A 24,491-nucleotide genomic window follows, 5' to 3' on the forward strand; every position below is an offset into this window, starting at 1 on the left:
ATTTTGCACAGAGAATAACTTAATCATAGCTAACACTTGGTTCAAGAATCATGAAAGAAGGTTGTATACGTGGAAGAAGCCTGGAGATACTGGAAGGTCTCAGATAGATTATATAATGGTAAGACAGAGATTCAGGAACCAGGTTTTAAATTGTAAGACATTTCCAGGGGCAGATGTGGATTCTGACCACAATGTATTGGTTATGAACTGTAGATTAAAACTGAAGAAACTGCAACAAGGTGGGAATTTGAGGAGATGGGACCGGGATAAACTGAAAGAACCAGAGGTTGTAGAGAGCTTCAGGGAGAGCATTAGGGAATGATTGACAAGAATGGGGGAAAGAAATACAGTAGAAGAAGAATGGGTAGCTTTGAGAGATGAAATAGTGAAGGTAGCAGAGGATCAAGTAAGTAAAAAGATGAGGGCTAATAGAAATCCATGGGTAACAGTAGAGATATTGAATTTAATTGATGAAAGGAGAAAATATAAAAATGCAGTAAAGGAAGCAGGCAAAAAGGAATACAAACTCTCAAAAATGAGATTGACAGGAAGTGCAAAATGGCAAAGCAGGGATGACTAGAGGACAAATGTAAGGATGTAGAGACGCATATCACTAGGGGTAAGATAGATACTGCCTACAGGAAAATTAAGGAGATCTTTGGAGAAAAGAGAGTCACTTCTATGTATATCAAGAGCTCAGATGGAAACCCAGTTCTAAGCAAAGAAGGGAAAGCAGAAAGGTGGAAGGAGTATATAGAGCGTCTATACAAGGGCGATATTCTTGAGGACAATATTATAGAAATGGAAGAGAATGTAGACGAAGATGAAATAGGAGATATGATACTGCGTGAAGAGTTTGACAGAGCACTGAAAGACCTGAGTTGAAACAAGGCCCCAGGAGTAGACAACATTCCATTAGAACTGCTGACAGCCTTGGGGGAGCCAGGCCTAACAAAACTCTGCCATCTAGTGAGCAAGATGTATGAGACAGGCAAAATACCCTCAGACTTGAAGAAGAATATAATAATTCCAATCCCAAAGAAAGCAGGTGTTGACAGATGTGAAAATTACCGAACTATCAGTTTAATAAGCCACAGCTGCAAAATACTAACACGAAAAATTCTTTACAGATGAATGAAAAAACTGGTAGAAGCCAACCTCGGGGATGATCAGTTTGGATTCCATAGAAATGTTGGAACACGTGAGGCAGTACTGACCCTACGACTTATCTTAGAAAATATATTAAGGAAAGGCAAACCTACGTATCTAGCATTTGTAGACTTAGAGAAAGCTTTTGACAATGTTGACTGGAATACTCTCTTTCAAATTCTGAAGGTGCCAGGGGTAAAATACAGGAAGCGAAAGGCTATTTACAATTTGTACAGAAACCAGATGGCAGTTATAAGAGTCGAGGGGCAAGCAGTGGTTGGGAAGAGAGTGGGACAGGGTTGTAACCTATCCCCAATGTTATTCAATCTGTGTATTGAACAAGCAATAAAGGAAACAAAAGAAAAATTTGGAGTAGGAATCAAAATCCACGGAGAAGAAATAAAAACTTTGAGGTTCGCCGATGACATTGTAATTCTGTCAGAGACAGCAAAGGACTTGGAAGAGCAGCTGAGCGGAATGGACAGTGACTTGAAAGGAGGGTATAAGATGAACATCAACAAAAGCAAAATGAGGATAATGGAATGCTGTCGAATTAATCAGGTGATGCTGCGGGAATTAGATTAGGAAATGAGATGCTTATAGTAGTAAATGAGTTTTGCTATTTGGGGAGCAAAAGAACTGATGATGGTCAAAGTAGAGAGGATATAAAATGTAGATTGGCAATGGGAAGGAAAGCATTTCTGAAGAAGAAAAATTTGTTAACATCGAGTATAGATTTAAGTGTCAGGAAGTCGTTTCTAAAAGTATTTGTATGGAGTGTAGCCATGTATGAAAGTGAAACATAGACGATAAATAGTTTAGACAAGAAGAGGTTGGAAGCTTTCGAAATGTGGTGCTACAGAAGAATGCTGAAGATTAGATGGGTAGGTCACATAACTAATGAGGAGGTATTGAATAGAATTTGGGAGAAGAGAAATTTGTGGCTCAACTTGACTAGAAGAAGGGATCGGTTGGTAGGGCATATTCTGAGGCATCAAGGGATCACCAATTTAGTATTGGAGGGCAGCATGGAGGGTTAGTGATATGGGCCTATAATTCACCAAAGTACTCCTATTTCCGTTTTTGGGTATTGGTGTGATTTGAGCAATTTTCCAGTCTTTAGGTGCATATCTTTCTGTGAGCAAGCAGTTGTATATAATTGCTAAATGTGGAGATATTGTATCAGCATATTCTGAAAGGAACCTGACTGGTATACAGTCTGGACTGGAGGCCTTGCCTTTAGTGATTTAAGCAGCTTTGCTACACCAAGGATATCAACGTCTATGTTTCTCATCTTGGCAGTCGCTCTCGATTGGAATTCAGGAATATTTACTTCATCTTCTTTGGTGAAGGAGTTTCGGAAGATCACGTTTAATAATTCTGCTTCAGTGACCCTGTCATCAGTGATTTCACAGTTGTTGTCGCGCAGTGAAGGTACCGATTGCGTCTTGCCGCTGGTGTGATTTATGCACGACCAGAATCTTTTTGGGTTTTCTGCCAGATTCCAAGACAGAGTTACGTTGGACAATTATAAAAGAATCTCGCATTGAAGTACGCACTATATTTTGAACTTCTGCAATCTTTGCCAATCTTGGAGATTTTGCATTCTTTTAAATTTGGCACGCTTTTCATTGCTTCTGCAACAGCGATTTGATCCATTTTGTGTTTCATGTGGGATCAGTACCGTCACTTATTAATTTATGTGTTGTATACCTCTTAATTGCTGTCAATTCTATCTCTTTGAAGTCATTCCACATCTTTTCTATGCTAATTTGATCAGATCAGGAGGGGTGGAAACCGTCTCTTAAAAAGGCATTAAGAGCATTTTTTATCTTTTTTAAGTAGATGTACTTTGCATTTCTTTTTGACGGTTGTTGGTGTTACAGTGCAAGTGACATAATGTGTTACCCCACGCTGCATGAAAATGTTGCATTCCACACAGCTGCACTCTCCCAAAGCAGGAATCACATGCTGTACAAGGAAGTTTCAATAATGTACAGACGTCCTGACAGGCCCTCTAGGTGTATTCTTTTCAAAGAAGAAGAAATGAAGAATAAATTTCTTGTCAATCCAGACCACACACTCTCGTACAGTGAGTGCAATGTCTGTTCATGCACAACACTCAGTTTAACAGTATCCCAAATCTGGCATTTCTGTGTATTCATTGCACCTTGTAGTGCCTCAGCACTCCATAGAAAGTTGCCCAGCCACATGTTATTAATGTCAGTTCATGCCAGAAACCAAAGAGCAAATTCAGAACATTGCTGCAGATCATGAGGTTTCAGTTGCTGCACTGTCTGGATCTTGTACAGGTTATTGTTGTTGTGGTCTTCAGTCCAGAGACTGGTTTGATGCAGCTCTCCATGCTACTCTATCCTGTGCAAGCTTCTTCATCTCCCAGTACCTACTGCAACCTACATCCTTCTGAATCTGTTTAGTGTATTCATCTCTTGGTCTCCCTCTATGATTTTTACCCTCAACTCTGCTCTCCAATACTAAATTGGTGATCCCTTGATGCCTCAGAATATGCCCTACCAACCGATCCCTTCTTCTAGTCAAGTTGTGCGACAAATTTCTCTTCTCTCCAGTTCTGTTCAATACCTCCTCATTAGTTATGCGATCTGCCCATCTAATCTTTAGCATTCTTCTGTAGCACCACATTTCGAAAGCTTTTATTCTCTTCCTGTGTAAACTATTTATCGTCCGTGTTTCACTTGCATATGTGGCTACACTCCATACAAATACTTTTAGAAACGACTTCCTGACACTTTATACTCAATGTCAACAAATTTTTCTTCTTGAGAAACACTTTCCTTGCCATTGCCAGTCTACATTTTATATCCTCTCTACTTTGACCATCATCAGTTCTTCTGCTCCCCAAATAGCAAAACTCATTTACTACTTTAAGCGTCTCGTTTCCTAATCTAATTCCCGCAGCATCACGTGATTTAATTCGACAACATTCCATTATCCTCGTTTTGCTTTTGTTGATGTTCATCTTATATTCTCCTTTCAAGACACTGTCCATTCCGTTCAACTGCTCTTCCAAGTCCTTCGCTGTCTCTGACAAAATTACAATGTCATCGGCAAACCTCCATGTTTTTCTTTCTTCTCCATGGATTTTAATTCCTACTCCAAATTTTTCTTTTGCTTCCTTTACTGCTTGCTCAATATACAGATTGAATAACATTGGGGACAGGCTACAACCCTGTCTCACTCTCTTCCCAACCACTGCTTGCCCCTCGACTCTTATAACTGCCATATGGTTTCTGTACAAATTGTAAATAGCCCTGTATTTTACCCCTGCCACCTTCAGAATTTAAAAGAGAGTATTCCAGTCAAACTTGTATGGGTACGAATGTAAAATAGACCACAAAACATTCTGCACCGTTGACCGCGGGATGGCCAATTCTTGTGATATTGTACGAGCTCTAGCACTACCTGAGCAATGCAGTGCGTGGTCAGTTACAGCAACAGCAACCTCGTCAATAAATTCCCGTGGTGTAGAATGCCTTTGTCTTCCATGTGCCACTCCCAGCTCATCTGTGTTTTCAAATTTCATTATCATTGTCCTTAAACCATTTAATGCTATCGGACCTCTTCTCTGACTTTTCAGTCAGCAATACTCTATCAGTGCAGCACTGTAATTGTGCTCATTAACATAAAACAGTTCCACTGACAGTGAAACCATACCGTTCACTCACATTTTGGCTTGTCAAATGACAGTGTGGATGTCGCACTGTCATACAAATAGTGTACAGCACCAGATTTGCAACTGGTGACCACAACTGAAACTCATTTGTTTTCCAACATTATTCAGTTCTGCAATAACGCATTAGCATATCTACCAGGCTGCACTGCTATATAATGATTACAACCCACACTGGACACCCGTGAGTAGCTGCACAGAGACACACAATGTTAAGTTTGTAATGGCTTCGTAGTTCTAAATCCAGGTTTGAAATCCAGTCAGAAGTTTCTACAGGAAAATCGTGAAGGTCTTCCCTTTGTTCCTTTGGATGCTTTGAGGCAACATTCAAGTGTTACGTGAATAATGTTTGTTGCTCGTTGCCACAGTCACGTGGAAGGGAGAACTTGCATACTATTGGTGCAGCAACACTCCACATCTGCCTTGGCCAGTTCTGATCCAATTTAGTGCATGCCAGCATCATAAGGATAGATAAAAATTTTTGGTTGCTCACATAGAATATTGAGTAGTTGGTGACACTTCATGTTAGACTGCTCCTGTCATTGATTGTTCCTAATCCTTGCTTGTTGAAGTTATTATCCTGCAGGCTAATTGCTGTGACCCACATCTATATCTACATCTATGTGATTACTCTGGTATTCACAATAAAAAGCCTGGCAGATGGCTCAATGAACCACTTTCAAGCTGTCTCTTTACTGTTCCACTCTTGAAAAGCACGTGGGAAAAATGAGTGCTTAAATCTCTCTGTCCGAGTCCTGATTTCTCTTATTTTATTGTGATGATAATTTATCTCTGTGTAGGTCGGTGGCAACAGAATGTTTTCGCAATTGGAGTAGAAAATTGGTGATTGAAATTTCATGAGAAGGTCCCGTCACAATGAAAAAGTCTTTGTTTTAATGATTGCAGCTCCAAATCACGTATTGTGTCTGTGGCATGATACGTGATAATATATTTTGTGATAATACAAAATAAGCTGCCCTTCTTGAACTTTTTTGATGTCATCCGGCAGTCCCACCTGATGCAGATCCCACGCCGCACAGCAATACTCCAGAATAGGGCGGACAAGTGTGGTGTAAGCAGTCTCTTTAGTAGACCTGTTGCAGTCATTGGTTTGCTCTACCCACATCATTAACTATGTGATTGTTCCAATTTAGGATATTTGTAAAACAGTGGTTTTGTAGACCTCAGTTGCTGCTGTTTTTAATAATGAAATTTCTGAATGAATTGGCAATTCTGGGTTGCTTTTTATTCTTGTCCACATATTCAAAATCAGTTGTGATTTTTTTATGGACAGTGGTGGAATATTACCAAGGACCAGTAGCCAATGCATGTTTGTGGGACGAATACACCCTGTGATTGCTTGATTGAGCTGTGTCTCGATTATTTTAGAGCGAGCACTGTTTATCCAGGTATTCTGCAACTGAGTATGAAAGAACTAAAGCTGATGATTTGAGAACTGTTGCGCTGTCCCAGGTAGTTCCCATTAACTTATGGATTATATTGTTGTGAGTTTTGATTTTAATTGCCACATTCTGGAGTTGGATTTTTAACGTGAAAGACCTGTCGAAGGTCATGTCTAGGTATTTTTGAGTGTTACAATATTGGAGAGTCAGATTTCTAAATATGATAGGTATGTAGTTTGCTTGTTTAGTCCATAGGTCGAAAGTTTGATGCCAGGTCTTTTGAGGATTCAGTCGAAGAGAATTATGTTTGAAGTATTCGTCCAATCTCTTCAGGCCTGATGAGGTTATTGTTGCTTCAGCTTCCCTAAAGCTTGGATCCTGAGAGATTAAAGCAACATCATCAGTGTAAATAAATTTCCTGTACTTTGTTTCTGGAAGGTTGTATGTATAAAAATTAAGAAGAAGTGGGATTTGTGAAATAAAGAATTTAATTTAATTACTGTCTATGATTTGGAATCTCTGTATGGTTCTTACATCAAAATGTTCTCCAAAGATCTGTTAAAAGATGGTATAGGCATTACATGGACTTACAATTCTTAATCTTTGAGCTTCACTATTTAGAAAACTGACAAATTTTGCAAGATTTCCGCATGTGTTCGTACAGCAGTCCCCTTAACTTTGTGATCCCCATTCTAATTGGTGAAAACACTATATAACTTACAGATGTAGTTTCAGAACATATATTCAGTGTTTGTCTTTGGTGAATTATCTAGTAAATTAGAGCAGCAGGCAATGATTCTCAGATTCATTATGATTATAGTTTAATTTATTGTCTTAAGACATACATGCCTGCAGTGTCGTAAATGTAGTACCACAGGTCCAAAAAGTAATCATCATCTCTCTTAAGATCGGTTTGTCCCATTAGAGATCTTCCTCCATCTTTACAACTGTTTTACTCATTCTAGGAGGCCTACAGTTTAATGTGGAATTAAAATAGTAATGCATCTAGATTTTTCCCATATGTGGTGTTGCCAAAGATAAAAACCACATTAACTACAAGAATAAATTTACAACACTCCGAGGATAGAATCCCAAACCTGTGAACTTGTAGTCTGTCACATAGGCATCAAAGTGCTGTAGATTTATCATAATTTTATTTCAAAAATGTGAATACCTTTGGCTTCAAATGTTCATGACAGTGTGTCTTAGTTGTAACGTAATAATGCTAAATCTGAAAAAATTCTTGATATTCACAGTTGTATGTGTTAAATATATTTAACATCTACTTTAATACAATATGTGTTCAATAGTAAAAGGACAGCACAAAAAATAGTTACGAATTTTGAACAGTTAGCGTGCAGCTCACATAATATTATGGTGGTAACAGAAAATGAGGAAATGCCAGAAAGTGCATTGGATGTTGTGGTGTCACCGCCAGACACCACACTTGCTAGGTGGTAGTTTTAAATCGGCCGTGGTCCGCTAGTATACGACGGACCTGCATGTCACCACTGTCAGTAACTGCAGACCGAGCGCCACCACATGGCAGGTCTAGTGAGACGTACTAGCACTCGCCCCAGTTGTACAGCCGACATTGCTAGCCATGGTTCACTGAGAATTATGCTCTCATTTGCCGAGACGATAGTTAGCATAGCCTTCAGCTACATTTGCAACAACCTAGCAAGGCGCCGTATTCAATTTATATTGAGATTCTATTAATTTATCATCAAGAGCGATGTTCTACAAATGTGGATTAAAGTTAAGTATTCCAGAAGCTACGTACTTTTCTTTATAGCATTCATTACGTATCCTGTTTCAGACCTCACGCCAGCCTGCGTGAGTTTAAGCGCGTGCCTTTTGGCTTCATCTCATTGTGTCTAGGCTGTCTTGTCTAGACACAACAGATGTAACTTTACATCATGTCAGCTCAGTTTTGTGGATCTCTGTGGTGGTCTAGAAAGTTTGCAGCTTCTACATTGAACACCAGATGTCAGAAGCAGCTGGAATTGGCGTAAAAATGTCTGTTCACTCAAACACCTACTACTGTCACTTCGTAGACATCAAATTGCACAAGCAGACATTATACTGCATTATGGATGCTGATCTACACTTTGATGTTGTGTTTTATATGTATAAATTGGCTATGAAAGGAATTTAAATCAAAATTTCATCAGTTTGCTGTTGTATTTGAATACAATAATTCTTTTTGTTTCTTTAATTCAGTAGATACAACTAAATTAAATTGATTTATGTTTCTGCACCACAATACCAGAATAACAGTATTTGAAGTAGAAAGAATTCCAACCACAGATTTCTGCAAACAAGTTATAACTTTGGTGGGGGGGGGGGGGGGATAAAAAAATAAGTTTGCATTTATAGTGGTTACCTATGAGTTTCATAAATGGTACTTTTAATTACATATACTTTTCCAGAATCACCACTGTTACTATGTCCAACATTTTTCTTCTCTTCAAAATCATGTTTAACTTCATTTTCTCTTATTGATGTCTATTCAGGCATAGTTCAGTCCTTCCAATGCTAACCAGAGTGTACATGTCTGTGGCACAACAAACAGTTACATCTAGAAAGTGGATGAATATTCTGTAGGCAGGGTTACAACTCAAACAGTTTTATATTGTGATCCAGCTAAAGAGAATTTCATGTGTATGAAGTGACAGCAGAGCTCGCAGGAAACATAAAGTGATACTATTTATTTGTTAATGTATTTTGTTTACACAAGCAGATTTTAATTACATTTAACAAACTTTTGTCCATAGTCACAGTTTTCTTGAATGTGATTGCATTTCATTCACCATCATATTATTGTACCGTTCTGTGTACAATCACGACAGCACATAAACACATTATTACTCCAATAATTTGTGTGCTGTATCCAATAACCGAGGTTAATACTTGAAAAATACACTCCTGGAAATTGAAATAAGAACACCGTGAATTCATTGTCCCAGGAAGGGGAAATTTTATTGACACATTCCTGGGGTCAGATACATCACATGATCACACTGACAGAACCACAGGCACATAGACACAGGCAACAGAGCATGCACAATGTCGGCACTAGTACAGTGTATATCCACCTTTCACAGCAATTCAGGCTGCTATTCTCCCATGGAGACGATCGTAGAGATGCTGGATGTAGTCCTGTGGAACGGCTTGCCATGCCATTTCCACCTGGCGCCTCAGTTGGACCAGCGTTCGTGCTGGACGTGCAGACTGCATGAGACGACGCTTCATCCAGTCCCAAACATGCTCAATGGGGGACAGATCCGGGGACCTTGCTGGCCAGGGTAGTTGACTTACACCTTCTAGAGCACGTTGGGTGGCACGGGATACATGCGGATGTGCATTGTCCTGTTGGAACAGCAAGTTCCCTTGCCAGTCTAGGAATGGTAGAATGATGGGTTCGATGACGGTTTGGATGTACCGTGCACTATTCAGTGTCCCCTCGACGATCACCAGTGGTGTACGGCCAGTGTAGGAGATCGCTCCCCCCACCATGATGCCGGGTGTTGGCCCTGTGTGCCTCGGTCGTATGCAGTCCTGATTGTGGCGCTCACCTGCACGGCGCCAAACACGCATACGACCATCATTGGCACCAAGGCAGAAGCGACTCTCATCGCTGAAGACGACACGTCTCCATTCGTCCCTCCATTCACGCCTGTCGCGACACCACTGGAGGCGGGCTGCACGATGTTGGGGCGTGAGCGGAAGACGGCCTAACGGTGTGCGGGACCGTAGCCCAGCTTCATGGAGACGGTTGCGAATGGTCCTCGCCGATACCCCAGGAGCAACAGTGTCCCTAATTTGCTGGGAAGTGGCGGTGCGGTCCCCTACGGCACTGCGTAGGATCCTATGGTCTTGGCGTGCATCCGTGCGTCGCTGCGGTCCGGTCCCAGGTCGACGGGCATGTGCACCTTCCGCCGACCACTGGCGACAACATCGATGTACTGTGGAGACCTCACGCCCCACGTGTTGAGCAATTCGGCGGTACGTCCACCCGGCCTCCCGCATGCCCACTATACGCCCTCGCTCAAAGTCCGTCAACTGCACATACGGTTCACGTCCACGCTGTCGCGGCATGCTACCAGTGTTAAAGACTGCGATGGAGCTCCGTATGCCACGGCAAACTGGCTGACACTGACGGCGGCGGCGCACAAATGCTGCGCAGCTAGCGCCATTCGACGGCCAACACCGCGGTTCCTGGTGTGTCCGCTGTGCCGTGCGTGTGATCATTGCTTGTACAGCCCTCTCGCAGTGTCCGGAGCAAGTATGGTGGGTCTGACACACCGGTGTCAATGTGTTCTTTTTTCCATTTCCAGGAGTGTACTTTTGTATGATAGGAAAATGTTTAACTCTAGAATTTTCTTTCGTTTGATGAAAGAATGAAAATTCCAAATCTGATCTGTAGTCTGATATGTCATTTAATTGTGCCTGTCTAATTGTGCACATTATTTATAACATATAGGCATCATAAGTAGGCAGGATATGTAAACTAGCTTCTGGCTTTACTTTTACCATATACCTTACCTCTGCTTCATTTAGTCATTGCATGGTACATCCTCTGAAACTCTCGACTATCTCTGGTTGTTTCAGCTTGCCCAGATTCCATCTCTTTAATTTCCCATCCTTTGCACCTTATTGTGATAGCTCTAATCAAGTACACTATTGCCCACTCCCAGAAATTGTGCCTTTGCTGCAGTCGTTACTAGTATACCTGTATTGTGGCATATCAGCAATGTATGGAAAAGATAACTAACCATAAAGATGACAGACAGGCACAACAAAAAGATGCACAATAGCTTTCAGCTAACGCCGCCGGAGATGACAGCCGTGTGTACTTGAGGTGTGCTTGCTTGCACAAATGCACGTGTCTGACAAAGGCTTTGGTTGCAAGTTGTTGTGTAAGTGTCTTTTCGTTGTGCCTTTCTGCAACTCAGTGTGTCGTCTTTACAGTCTGTAGCAATCTGTTTTTTCATTGTATCATGGGTATTCCAACCTGGAGTTTCCATTGTTTGTATTGCGGCATACTTTCCTCCTCCCCCCCCCCACCCCCCCACCCCCCCTTCACCCTCCGTCCTTCCAAACAAACTGCTGCACGCACCTGTACACAGTTTCTGAGGTATTAAATGAAAACCTGTCATATATCTGTGGTACAATAACATTACCATTCAGGAAATTTTCAGATTTTCGATTTTGAACTGACGCAAGAAGATATGGATGAACTAGATGCTCTTGACAAAGGACCAAAGGGCCGAATGTTTAATGATGCTATTGCACCAGAGTAAGTATTCTCTCTTCTCATTGCTTTATTCGTTACTGTGTATTTGTTGGTTGTGAGTCTGTGGCAACCTAGCAAGTATGTTTTCTACCTTTATATAATAGTACAAGGCGTATTCAGAAACTAAGCACCATTCAGTCACAAAAAGAAAAGACACAAAATCTATAATTTTCATTTCAATAGGGTCTGCAGGTGCAATGAATTTATTGAATGATTTCATGATGCCTTCTGCTGCTATTCACTTTATTTTATGTGCGATGTACGAGTTTGGCCTCAGACCATTTTCAAGTGCTAAAATGGAAGCATTATTACGTTGGATACATTAGTGTCACTTGTGATTTTGGCAAAGGTGCAATTCATATCTCTAGATATATTGGGCACATTATAACTTACTTTGTGGACAATTCTTTAATGGTATATTGTGCCATGTATGTCCTTGTGGCTATGACTGCATGTAATTGTCATTAAATAAATTAGTAAAGGTTTCTTGATACCTCCGGTTCACATTACTTTCAAACAGTTGTTGCAAAGCTCTTACATATAAGTTCAATGTTTTAATGTATTTAACACTAGGGAGATTATAATTTGTTCTCAATTAAATTTAATTATTGTTCATCATTGGTATAAATATGAGTGTAAGTAATTTCTTTAAAGTAGCTTGAAAATATTTTCTCTGTTCTTGTGGGAGCATGTCAATTCTGAATAGTTGTTATGAAGATCGTATAAAAGTAAAATTAGTCACAGTACTCTAATGAAACAGTATTGAAAATTATGAAAATGGGCTAAAAACTGCTTTATAGTTGCGTAATGTATCACATTACAGTCATATTTATTAATGAGTGTAGCAATAATTATTTTGTATTCTATGTTTCTGTAATGCTTAGTCATAGAACTGGTGAAACATTATCTAGGAATCTTCGATTTCTTTCTTCTGAGATGGAAAGTTGCTACTCGCCATGTAGTGGAGATGCTGAGTTGCAGATAGGCACAACAAAAAGATTTTCACATTTAAAGCTTATGACCAATGGCCTTTGTCAACAATACACACACACACACACACACACACACACACACACACACACACACATGCAAATGCAGCTCACACAACGACTGCAGTCTCAGGCAACCCAAACCACACTGTGAGCAGCAGCACCAGTGTGTGATGGGAGTGGTGAGTGGGTGGGGGAAAGGAGGCTGGGACAGGAGGGGGAGGGATAGTAATGGTGTGGATAGCCGACAGTGAAGTTCTGCTGGTTGGGCGGGGGAAAATGAGAGAAATAGAGAGAAATAAATAAAAAAATAATATAATAAAATAAATGACTGGGTGCGGTGGTGGAGTGATGGCTGTGTAGTGCTGGAATGGGAGCAGGGAAGGGGTTGGATGGGTGAGAACGGCGACTAACCGAGGTTGCGGCCTATTTCTCTCCTTTTCTACTACTTCCTTCCCCCGTCACTACCTCTTCCCTGCCCGCCGCTCAACCTGCAGCACTTCACTGTCTGCCATCCCCACCATACTATCCCTCCCCCTCCCCTCCCCATCCTCCTTTCCCCCACTCTGTTGCCACTCCCATCGTGCACTGGTGCTGCTGCTTGCAGTGTTGTTTCAGTTGCCTGAGACTGCAGACATGTGTGTGAGTTGCGTTTGCGTGAGTGGGGTTTGTACGTATGTGTGTCTATTGTTGACAAAGGCCATTGGCCAAACGCTTTAAGTGTGAAAATCTGTTTGTTGTGCCTACCTGCAACTCAGCATCTCTGCTATATGGTGAGTAGCAACTTTCCTTCTCAGAATATTGTTACATTCCATCCTGGATTTTCCATTGTTTGGCTCCATTTCTTTCTTCTTTAGAAAAAACTTTGTTTTAGTGGCTTTTATTTCCTGCATACCTTCTTTGCTGTTCTAGATAATTGCTATTCATTTTATGTTGCTGATCATTTTATGTAATGTTGGATTAAATTTTTCAACCTGTCTGCTTTAGAAGTTCTCTACCTGTCAGTTGATCCAGTTAGTAACAAGTTTTGAGTTTGTCATGTTCAAATAATTGACCACCAATCCATTTTTTAAAATGCAACAAAAGGTAATAACCACCAGGTGCAGAGTCAGAACTGTAGGGTGAATGATCAGAAAGTTCCCAACACAAACAATGAATCTTTTCATCAGTACAGGCAACAGTGTGTGGGCACGCTTTGTCACGAAGGAATACTACCGCACATGACAATTTCCTCACACCATTAATGTCGGATGGTATGTCTCAGTTTGGTGTGCATTGCCCATTATGTGTCAGCTGTAATTATTGAGCAGCATTCCATGAAATCAACCTAAAGCATGCCTTTCTCATTCCAGAAAGTGGCAGCCATAATTTGCAACTCGAGTAAGAAGAGTACGCAATTATTTTTCTTTGCAAATTTAAATGTTAAAACTGCACTGACTGCTCTTTTGATACTATGTCGGTGTAGGGCATCTGAATCTAGTTGCCTGTAACAGTGTGAGACAAATTCTCTCCATGTTGTCGGTAGTGGACATCCTTTGCTCTTTGCTGTAATGGATGGGTGTCACAGTTCATCATTGGGAGGTGGGAGAACATTGCTTCGGTCTGTCAGGATGATATAGCTGCTCTCCTGCCCAGGTACTGTGGGTTTGGTCAGCAGGCAGGGCTCGAGACTGTCAGAGGTGAGGTCAGCTGCAGCGAGACCAATAGGTCGCAGTAACACTATTTATCGTTACGTCGAGCGGGAGCCGATACAGGTGCGTGGTCTCCTCTGTCGAGTGTGATCGGTGATGGTCCACGACAGCTTCCTATCCGGAGCAGAGAGGATGGTCGTGCTGTAAAGCCGCATACCCTGCTGGGAGTTGGTGTGATGACAAAGCACTTGTGGTGATTGGCCGGTGCCCGGGCAGTGCCCTCGTGTGCCAGTGACTTCACTTACTACAACTTGTGTCAACTTGGCAAAGGTTTTGTGGGCAGCCCGGCAGTGTTGAACCTCAGGACTAGACGAGTGTGGCAGACAGCTGCCTGGTAGAGGCTGTCTGACCTGACGCAAAGGTCCCCTCCAATCTGCACTCTATCGCAGTACTCTCACCTGCTGGTAAACTGTCGAGCACACCCCTTTGTAGCATCCCCGTGTCGAGTTATTTTCCTGTCCGGCAAGGTATCGCGCAGAGCCGATTGATGAAATGCTGTATCGACTTATTGTTACGGCAGTGGTGCCACACATCGACATAATACAGAGGGCAGCTAGCAGGTCAGGTGTGTGATCAACCACATACCTTCAGACAGTATGAGGATCACTGTGTTCCAGAATTACTCCACAGCCCCGTATTCCATTTGCATTGTGACAGTGTGTCACTCGGTAACCATTTTCAGTACCCATGTTGCCTACAACTCACTACATCTGAGTTTCGTGATAATTGTGCAAATAATGGAGCATCTGTCGTGAGAAAATTCGTAAGCCACAGCTCCGATGGCCATCTGTTGATCAGATCTTTGTTTTTGGCCCACTCCTCCACGAGTTGCACGATTTGTCAGTCTGGATACTATGCCTGACACTAGGTTGTTTATCATGCAGAGTTAAGCTACCACTTTCCAAGTCTTTATTTATTTATCATATGGCAACAACAGCAAACAGTGACAAGTACATAAAATTTAATTATACATGTATATCTAGTTAAGTATTTACATATAGTCTAGTATTACTTTTTGGCACAAATTTTATACACATTTTTAAATTGTGAAAATTACTAACTTAATATTACTGACTACTTAACTGATATGATTGCAAGTTTAAAAAGCCAGATACATTTAATCATATTTCAATATAGCAGAGATGCTGAGCCATGACAGGCACAATAAAAAGATTCACACAGTCATAACTTTCGGCCATTAAGGACTTTGTCAGCAGTAGACACTCATACACACACGCACACACACACACTCACGCAAGCGCAACTTGCACACACGTCTGCAGTCACAGAGAGCTGAAACTACACTGCCAGCTCTCTGAGACTGCAGATGTGTGTGCAAGTTGCACTTGCATGAGTGTGTGTGTGTGTGTGTGTGTGTGTGTGTGTGTGTGTGTGTGTGTGTGTGTGTGTGTGTGTGTGTCTATTGCTGACAAAGGTCTTAATGGCCGAAAGCTTTAATTGTGTGAATCTTTTTATTGTGCCTATCGCAGCTCAGCATCTCCGCTATATGGTGAGTAGCAACTTTCCTTCTCTTGTATTGTTACATTCCATCTGGATTTTCCATTGTTTGATTTAATTATATTTCAATATCTAATGATTGAAGCCAACTAACAGCACAGGGAGTAGCATTAACAAAGTTATTATATGGTCCAGGACTCTTCCTGTGAAGACAGTCTCTAACATATGTTGAATAGTTTGTTCTTAGGCCCCACAATCACAGGCTGGAGGATCTCGGAGTCCCCACTTGTGCACAATAGCATTGCACCTGGCATGGCCAGCTCTTATTCTATTCAGCATTTTCAACTCACTTCTCTGCAGATGAAATTCTGATAGGCTGTCAGTTGGATCTCGGACACCATGGTGTGCTATTGTTGCAGCATTCCACATTTTGCACCACTCTTCTGTAATGTCAAACTTCTTACTGTTCCTTTCATTATGCCACAGTGGATTGCAAGATTTAAAGGAGTCTGGGGGAGGATTGTTTAAGAATCCTCACTGACTCATTCAGGTGTATGTACAGCTTCCTTGTGTGGGCACTATGTTGCCACCCTGGAACGCAGTATTCAGCAACTGGGTACACCGGCATAAGTACGGTAGTACGTAGAGTCGATGCGTCGGCACCCCGTGTTGTACCGGCTAGTTTCTTTGCGACATTGTTTTCGGTCTTTTGTTTTTGGCAAGTATTTTTGTATGTCGGAGACCAATCTAGTGTGACACCGAGGTATTTAGGCTGGAAATTATGTCCAACCTTTTGTTGGTTTTTCAAGTTCCCTGTGACTCATTAAGCCCATAAACCAGTCGCTATTCTTGACGAATCTGAATGTCTCGAGATCCTTTTGCACATAAACATTGAATTACAGTGCACCCTTCACATCTGGTAGAATCAACAGTTTTCAAAGGCATTCTTTTTTGCTTTCACTTGCAGCCAAAGGACTGTTGTTATTGTGGTCTTCAGACCAGAGACTGGTCTGATGCAGGTCTCCGTGCTAGTATGCCACGTGTATGCCTCTGCATATCTACTGCCACTTACACGTACTTGAACCTGATTCCGTATTCATCCCTACGTCTCCCTCTACAATTTTTACCCCCTAAAACTCCCTCCATTACAAAACTGGTGATTCCTTGATTCCTCAGGATGTAGTCTGTCAGCCAATCACTTCTTTTAGTGAAGTGTACCATGAATTCCTTTTTCCCCCATTCCTCTGAAGGTATTAGTATGGAGTGTAGTCATATGTGGAAGTGAAACATGGACAATACACAAATTACACAAGAATGGAATGGAAGTTTTTGAAACGTGGTGTTACAGAGGAATGTAGAAGATTAGATGAGTAGATAGCATAACTAATGAGATACTGAATAGAACTGGAGAGATAAGAAATTTATGGGACAATTTGACTAATAGAAGGGGTTGGTTTATATGGCACATTCTGAGATGCCAAGGGATCATCTATTTTGTATTGGAGGAAAGTGTGAGGGGTTAAAAATCCTACAGGGAGACCAAGAGGCGAATACAGTCAGCAGATGTATGTTGCAGTAGTTATTCAGAGATGAAGAGGCTTGCACAATATAAAGTAGTGTGGGGTGCTGCTTCAAACCAAACTTTGGACTGAAGACCACCACCACCACCACCACCTCATCCCTCTAATTTTCACCATTCTTCTGTAGCACCACATTTCAAAAGCTTCCTCTTGTTTGAACTGTTTATCATCCATGCTATTGTCTGAACTGTTTATCATCCATGCTGTTGTCTGAACTGTTTATCGTCCATTTTACACTTGCATACAATGCTACGCTTTCAGACAAATGCTTTCAGAAAAGACTTAGTAACAACTAAATTAATTTCCAGTGGTAACAAACTTTGCTTCTTCAGAAACACTTGTCTTCTTCGTGCCACTCTACATTTTGTATCCTCTCTACTTCTGCCATCATCAGTTATTTTGCTGTCAAAATAGCAAAACTCATCTCTTTTCATAATCTGATTCCCTCACCTGATTTTATTCAACAACATTCCATTACCCCTATTTTACTTCTGTTGATGTTCATCTTGTATCTTCGTTTCAAGACATTGTCCATTCCATTCAGCTGCTCTTCCAAGTCCTTTGCTGTCCCTGACAGGATAACAGTGTCTTTGACAAACCTCAGATTTTTTATTTCTTCTCCCTGAACTTTAATTCCTACTCCACAATTTTTCTTTGGTTTCCTTTACTGCTTGCTCAATGTACAGAATCAATAACATCGGAGATGGGCTACAACTCTGTCTCACTTCCTTCTCAGCCACTGCTTCTGTTTCATGCCCCTCAACTCCTATAACTGCCATCTGGTTTCTGTACAAGTTCTAACAATATTTCACTCTCTGTATTTTACCCCTACTACCTTCAGAATTTCAAAGAATGTAGTCCAGTTAACAGTATGTCAGGCTTCCTCTAAATCTACAAATGCTATAACCATGGTTTTCCCTTTCTTCTACTTATCTTCTAGAATACATCAGGACCAGTATTTGTTTGTGTGTTCCTTTCTATATGTGGAACATAAACTGACTTTTCCTGAGCTCAGCTTCTAACTGTTTTTCCATTCTTCCACTGTTTCAAAATAATGCCTTTGTGGCTCTGTAAATAATTAATACATGGCACTGCAATATTGTTTTAGCTGAATGCTATTATATATTAACAAATATCACCCTTATTAAAGTATTACAACTGTTATGTTCTGGTCAGATGAATTTCTTGTTGAAAGCTAACAAGAAATATATCAAACAACAGCATAATAGTCCAGAATATTTTAAGAAGTGTGTCTTTTATGGATGTAAAAGTTTAAATTTTACTATTAGCAAATGGCCTTTAATTTTATAATATGCCTCATAGCTTCATTTAGTTGGTGTATGTATTATTGATTGCTTTTTCATCTTTCTTTTTCCCTATTCCAGAAGAACAAAACATCCAGAGTATCCATTCCACGAGAGATACTGATACTTCAGTACTTGCAGCACTAGACATGTATTGGAAGCTTTATCAGGGACGTCTGATGAAATTCTTGGCAGCATATGTGATTGCTGCCTTTTCTGCAGACATTTATAGCAAAATTTTTGTGATTATATTTTCTCTAATGAAAAAATACAAATGTATGTTTTTAGTAAATTGCTGTTCTTATTTGAGAAGACTGAATATTTCCCACTATATCCATTCTCAACTCATATACCTATATATATTTTCATGTTTGACTGTGTGATGTAAGTTGTTATTCAGATAACATGGTTGTAGAGCTTAGAGCAATAAATGATAATTATTGCAAGCAGTTTCAGTGATCTTGTCATTATACAATTGTCATTTTGAGAAAAATTGTACTTCACATCTTCACAAAGCTGTGTCAGCTGTTCTCACCTCCCAACATCATGCAGAGTAAATCTGTGGAGCAGTGGATGCAGTGTCATCAAGATGTGAATTAATATTTTTCTCATCATGACTGATGAGAACTGATTTTAATATTTACTATTCCACTCATTGATCTGAACGTATAATACGATGTACCGTAGGCAAATGAGTCTAACTGTTGTCCTCAGCAGTGCAGCTTGGCAAAATGGACTTACTTTGCCCATTCTCTGCAGCTACATGTGCAGTTCTCATCCCTCCCTGCTTTCTTACCACTTCACCTCTATACGCGGATGTGCTGTCCTATGTGATATGGGCTATAGCTGTGGTGCCACTCTTTTTGGACGCTGGGGAGTTGCTTGGAAACCAACTTGAAGATCCCCGACTGCGTGACCATACCCATGTTTCCGCTGCTTTCACACTTCAAATGTCTTCTTTAAGTCAGCTTCACATATGCAAAAAAAGGGTCTCCACAGCTAGTGGCGTACTGCATTTGCAATGCAGTTGCTTCTGTGAACTCCCAATTTTCAGTAGTGCAACTTAAGACACGCAAATTTTGTTGTGCCACAAGAAGTTCAACATGGTTGTACTTTGGACATTGGGGGGGGGGGGGGGGGGGTTGCTTAAAAACCAGCTTGAAGATCCCTGTGTGTGGCCATATCTATGTTTCCACTGCTTTCACACTTGAAATGTTTTTTTGAAGCCAGATTCTTTTAACTACCAATTTTTCAAAATACTTTAAACTTTGATTTAAGAGGAAAAAGTAAAAATATATTTTTTATGTAGATTCACAAGCAACTGACCTTAAAGCGACTGTCCATTTGTGAGCATCCAGCAATCACATGTACAAGCCCCGTCTCTATTGTGGCCAAAGGTAACTGTAGAAGAAAAATCACCCAAACCTTATACCATAATCACAAGTTATGGAATTATTTAAAAATGAAAATTATTGTCATCAAGAAGCATTACGTTCCGTTATAATGTACAAATTACCTATGCGTCTTATTGTTAGTCCATAAAAAAATCATGTCAATACTTACTCAAAAATGTATGCGGAGATGCTCAATAAATGACCAGGTTATTTCTTCAACTATACTAGATCTAAGCAAACTTTAAATGACTACTTAGGATGCGTCTTTCAGTACCCACGGTTAAGAGATGATACAAAACACCAGTTAGCAGAAAACACCTCAATTTTTTCTCCAGAATCACTCACTATAATTGAAAAACTAAATTATGCTATGCACATAGTCCCAAATGTAGTTTTGATGGTCAATGATTCAATGTCTCTCTTAAATTCTATGTCAACAAGAAACTGGAGTTCATTTTTGTACAATTGTACTATCAACAGAATAGAACACAGTATTCAGTGTAACAGAAAAGTAAAACAGTCATAGAGATGACTTGGGTAAAAGCACACAGAGAAGCCAGAAACAATGAAAAAGTGGACAAACTTGTAATGGAAGTATTAACAACAGGGATATTTTTAAGTATAAAATTACTTCATACATAATTTTACATCATCATATCCAGCATCAATATCCTTTGGCAAGAAGAGTAGATTTCATCAAGGTAATTAAAGAGCAGGCACTACACAGAAGTTCAAGATCCCATTGTGATGTCAGTTCCACAAAACAAACTACAGGAGAAGAAGCAGCTCCATTTTAATAAAGTTGAGGTTATCTCATGGGAAATTACCAGACCAGCTGTACCTCCTCAGTCTTAATGAGGCAGCTTATTGTGAGGAGGAAATGAAGCAGTTGCTGATGTGCACTGCCTCCCATTTACTTGCTCCCTATTAAGGATTCACCATGAAGAATTACTGAAGAATCTGTTTCAGAAACGTGTACATGTCCCTCTTTCCAGTAGCAACCTCTTGGAGTAGTCACCGTCTATGACGTAGTGAGAAAATATCCAAACAACATATGACAAAATAGTGAACTCTGTGTTTATGATATGTTAGTTTAGCAATAATTATTCAACTACTATTGCAATACTTGAATCAACATACCTGTTGTTGTTATATGAAATGTTCAGCACCATAATTAATATTAATATTTCTATTGTGTATTTTATCTAAATTTGTACAAGGGAGACAGTTGTATGGCAAAACAGTTGAAAATCAATGACTTCTATAAACAGTTATTGATTATAAAACTCTTTTGATTTCATCCTGATTTTGGTTTCCCAGGTTTTCTCAAATTACTTCAGGCAGAAGCCGAGATGTTCCCTACTATAAGGTCATGTACAACTACGTGTCACATCCTTCTCTTACTAGACCTGTAAGTATGCACACTGTCCAGTTACATTAATGTGAGCACCTATCAAAAGCCTGAATAACCATCTTTTGCAATACTAGATATGCAAGAAGAGGGACAGTGAGGTTCTGGAAGGTGCCAAATGGGATGTGGAGCCATACTTAATCAAGCGCAGTGGCCAACTGCGTTAGGTTTCTCGGATGAGAATCCATGGCACAAGCAGCCAGATTGAGATGGTCCCACCAATTCTCAACTAGCTTTAAATTCAGAGAGTTTGACGGCCAAGAGTTTATAAGCTCACCCTGCTACTCTCTGAACCACACGTGTACACTGAGAGCTGTGTGAAATGTTGCATTATCTTGCTGGTAGATGCCTTCATGCCGAGAAAATATAACCTTCACGTAATGATGGACATGTTCCCCAAGAATAGATCGGTATTTGTGTTGATCCATTGTGCCTTCCGGAATGACTTCGTCATCCACGGAATGCCAGAAAACAATCCCCAGACCATAATGCTACCTTCTGGTTGCAAGGTGTTTGCTTTCAGATGTTTACATGCCACGCACGCCAATGTCTGGCTGTCTGGTGCAGCATGAAACGTGATTCATCTGGAAAGGCCACCTGTCACCACTCAATGGACATACAGCTGCAGTATTGGCATGCAAATTCTAGCTTTTGTCACTGATGAACAGCAGTTAGAATGCATGAATCAAGCTCCTGCTGTAGAGGTTGATTTACACCAATGTTTGCTAAATAGCCGTTGAGGAGGCATCCCAACAGTGGAACATCTGTTCACCCGTACACAATCTCCACAGCCATTGTTCACCCTAGTCATCTGTGACACATGCTGTACCGCTGTAGGTAATATGTTCATAGTGTTCCAGTCTTCTACGGGTACAGTAATTTAGGGGTTGCCGCAGGAGTCAATTGTTGGTCCTTTTCTTTTTTTAATTTTGTTACATCAATGGCATGACACAACCCTCAAAGCCACATCTAGTAAGATATGCTGATGACACCATGGTCAGTAGTATATGTATGGGATTTCTGGACCAAAGAGAATATTTTTTAAAAATTTCTCGTTATGAAGCCAAGATCTTAGTTTTGCTGTTTCCCCCATTTAAAAATTTGTCTATATCCGCAAACAAAATTATATAATTCAATTTAAAAATTTAAAAAAATACAAATTTTAAAATTTATTCAAATTCAGTAACAGAACCAAACAATCTTTGTTTTGTTTTTCACCCCAATAAACAAAATTTAATCTAACAATTTTCTCTAATTTATCATCGTGTCTGAAAATATTTAGTATAACAAACTAAAAGAAACAGAGGTTTGTCACCATATTTAGTTATTAAACTTCCAGCTTTTTAAATATTGTAAGATTTATTTACTTTAAGTTCTTATAATTTAGTGAACACTTACAAACAATCATTACTTAACTGTTAAGTTTATTTACAAGAATTTCAACTCTTACCATTCATGTGCACTTGGTTTTGATTTTATGTATATAGAAAAAACTGGTTTCCAAAAATTAAAACCGTAATTTTTTCAGCTTTTGTCTTCTCTAATATTCTGAAAACATTTCAAAAGGAAATGAAAAATGAAGATAACACTTTTATAACTTGTTAAAAATTTTTATTTATTTGCGTAATTAAAAATTTGCAGTTAAAATTATATGTTGTGAATCATAAATTAAATTCTTTTTAGCATACATAATTATATATGCTATTGTATGATTAGGTATATTTTCAATAAGAAGTACATATAATTTCATTGCTGTTTTTTCAGTAGTTAAAACATTCATTCTTCTTTTCATATTTATGACATAGATAGGATAATTTTGAATAAAATTCAATATTTACATTTACATCGTTATTTAATTGCATTATTCTTTTAAAACCTTTAAAAGCATTGAAAGCTTTTAAAAATTATTTGAAGGATCAAGAATCCATCATTCTTGAGGGAAAACTTCAATTCTTCAATTTTTTAACTTAAGTATTTGTAATTTAACATGATACAATAAAGAAGAATCATAAAACTGACTATTTTTTCGATTATTTTGGTAAAAAAATAAAGTTAGGCACATAAGATTCGGCAAAATTACAATAATTAGTAGTATATGGTTCAAATTTTCTTTTCCCTGTAATACAACAACCTTTATTGTTTGTAGTTGAAGGAAAGAAATTGGAATATCTGCGTTTTTTAAGACTTTCTTGTTCCAGTTCAGGTGAATATTCTGGTTCATATTTATTAATAGGAACACGAATTTCCATACTTTTTACAACAATTTTGCCTTCTTTTGGTGGTGTACCATTCTCATTATTAATAGCCCATTGAAGAATAGAATCTTCTTGGTATTTTCTTGAACCCCAAGTGAAAGTTACTGTTAAATCACCTTCAAAATTATTTCTTTAAACTCCTTAAAAATCCACCAAGTAATTCTAATTGATTAAGCAATTCATTTTGTTAGTTTTTAATTTCATCATTGTTAATAATATGTCCTTCAGTAGTAAATTCATTGGATAGAAATGAAGTTAATGGAATAAGATTTGGTAAAGGAATAAATGAATGTTCTATTCTAGATAAAGTATTGTTTCCTTCTTTTTAACTGTAATAACATCAAACATTTTTAACACGTAATTGTAAATTATACAATTACAATCATATGCAGAAAAATCTGTTTCATCTGTATGAATAACATCAAATGTCATATAAAGTGTAGAAAAATTAGAATGAATACATGTATCACTAATATTACTATTAATTTCTGTTTCCTTGTTATGAAGGTTTAAACTACTTTTTGTCTTCTCATTTACAGGAAATGACTAAAACTGATAACGCTCGATTTTGTTCATAATTTTTAAGGAAAAAATTATTAATTCATTCTAAAATTGCTGTTACATGAGCATAATTGAAGTCAATTAAATTCTCATCAGTAATAGCAGTTATTAAATTTTTGATAGTGTCAAAAATTGGTTACATGTATAGGATAATTTGGTTCATAAATGATTGGTCCTCCAAATTCAGAATTTGGTTTAAATGCAGAAATAATATTAGTTTCTCTATGAAAATGATCATTGTGTTTAACTAACATTCCATTAGCTAGATCAAAATTAATATCTCTTAAT

At 39.2% G+C, this 24,491-nt stretch overlaps 1 protein-coding gene across 2 annotated transcripts in view; it reads left to right on the top strand.

Annotated features, from left to right (window-relative positions):
* The window catches only part of LOC126109644 (1,5-anhydro-D-fructose reductase-like), a 97,486-nt gene extending 78,612 nt beyond the window's left edge, over positions 1 to 18,874 (top strand). For both annotated transcript variants that reach the window (XM_049914693.1, XM_049914692.1), the window contains exons 7-8: positions 11,466 to 11,563; positions 18,664 to 18,874. In XM_049914693.1, coding sequence (XP_049770650.1) covers positions 11,466 to 11,563; positions 18,664 to 18,706 — 141 coding nt within the window. In that variant the 3' untranslated portion in view covers positions 18,707 to 18,874. The remainder of the gene's footprint in view (positions 1 to 11,465; positions 11,564 to 18,663) is intronic.
* Positions 18,875 to 24,491: the final 5,617 nt, after the last annotated feature.

This window comes from Schistocerca cancellata, chromosome 12, assembly GCF_023864275.1.
Source record: "Schistocerca cancellata isolate TAMUIC-IGC-003103 chromosome 12, iqSchCanc2.1, whole genome shotgun sequence".
NCBI classification, from domain to species: Eukaryota; Metazoa; Arthropoda; class Insecta; order Orthoptera; family Acrididae; genus Schistocerca; species Schistocerca cancellata.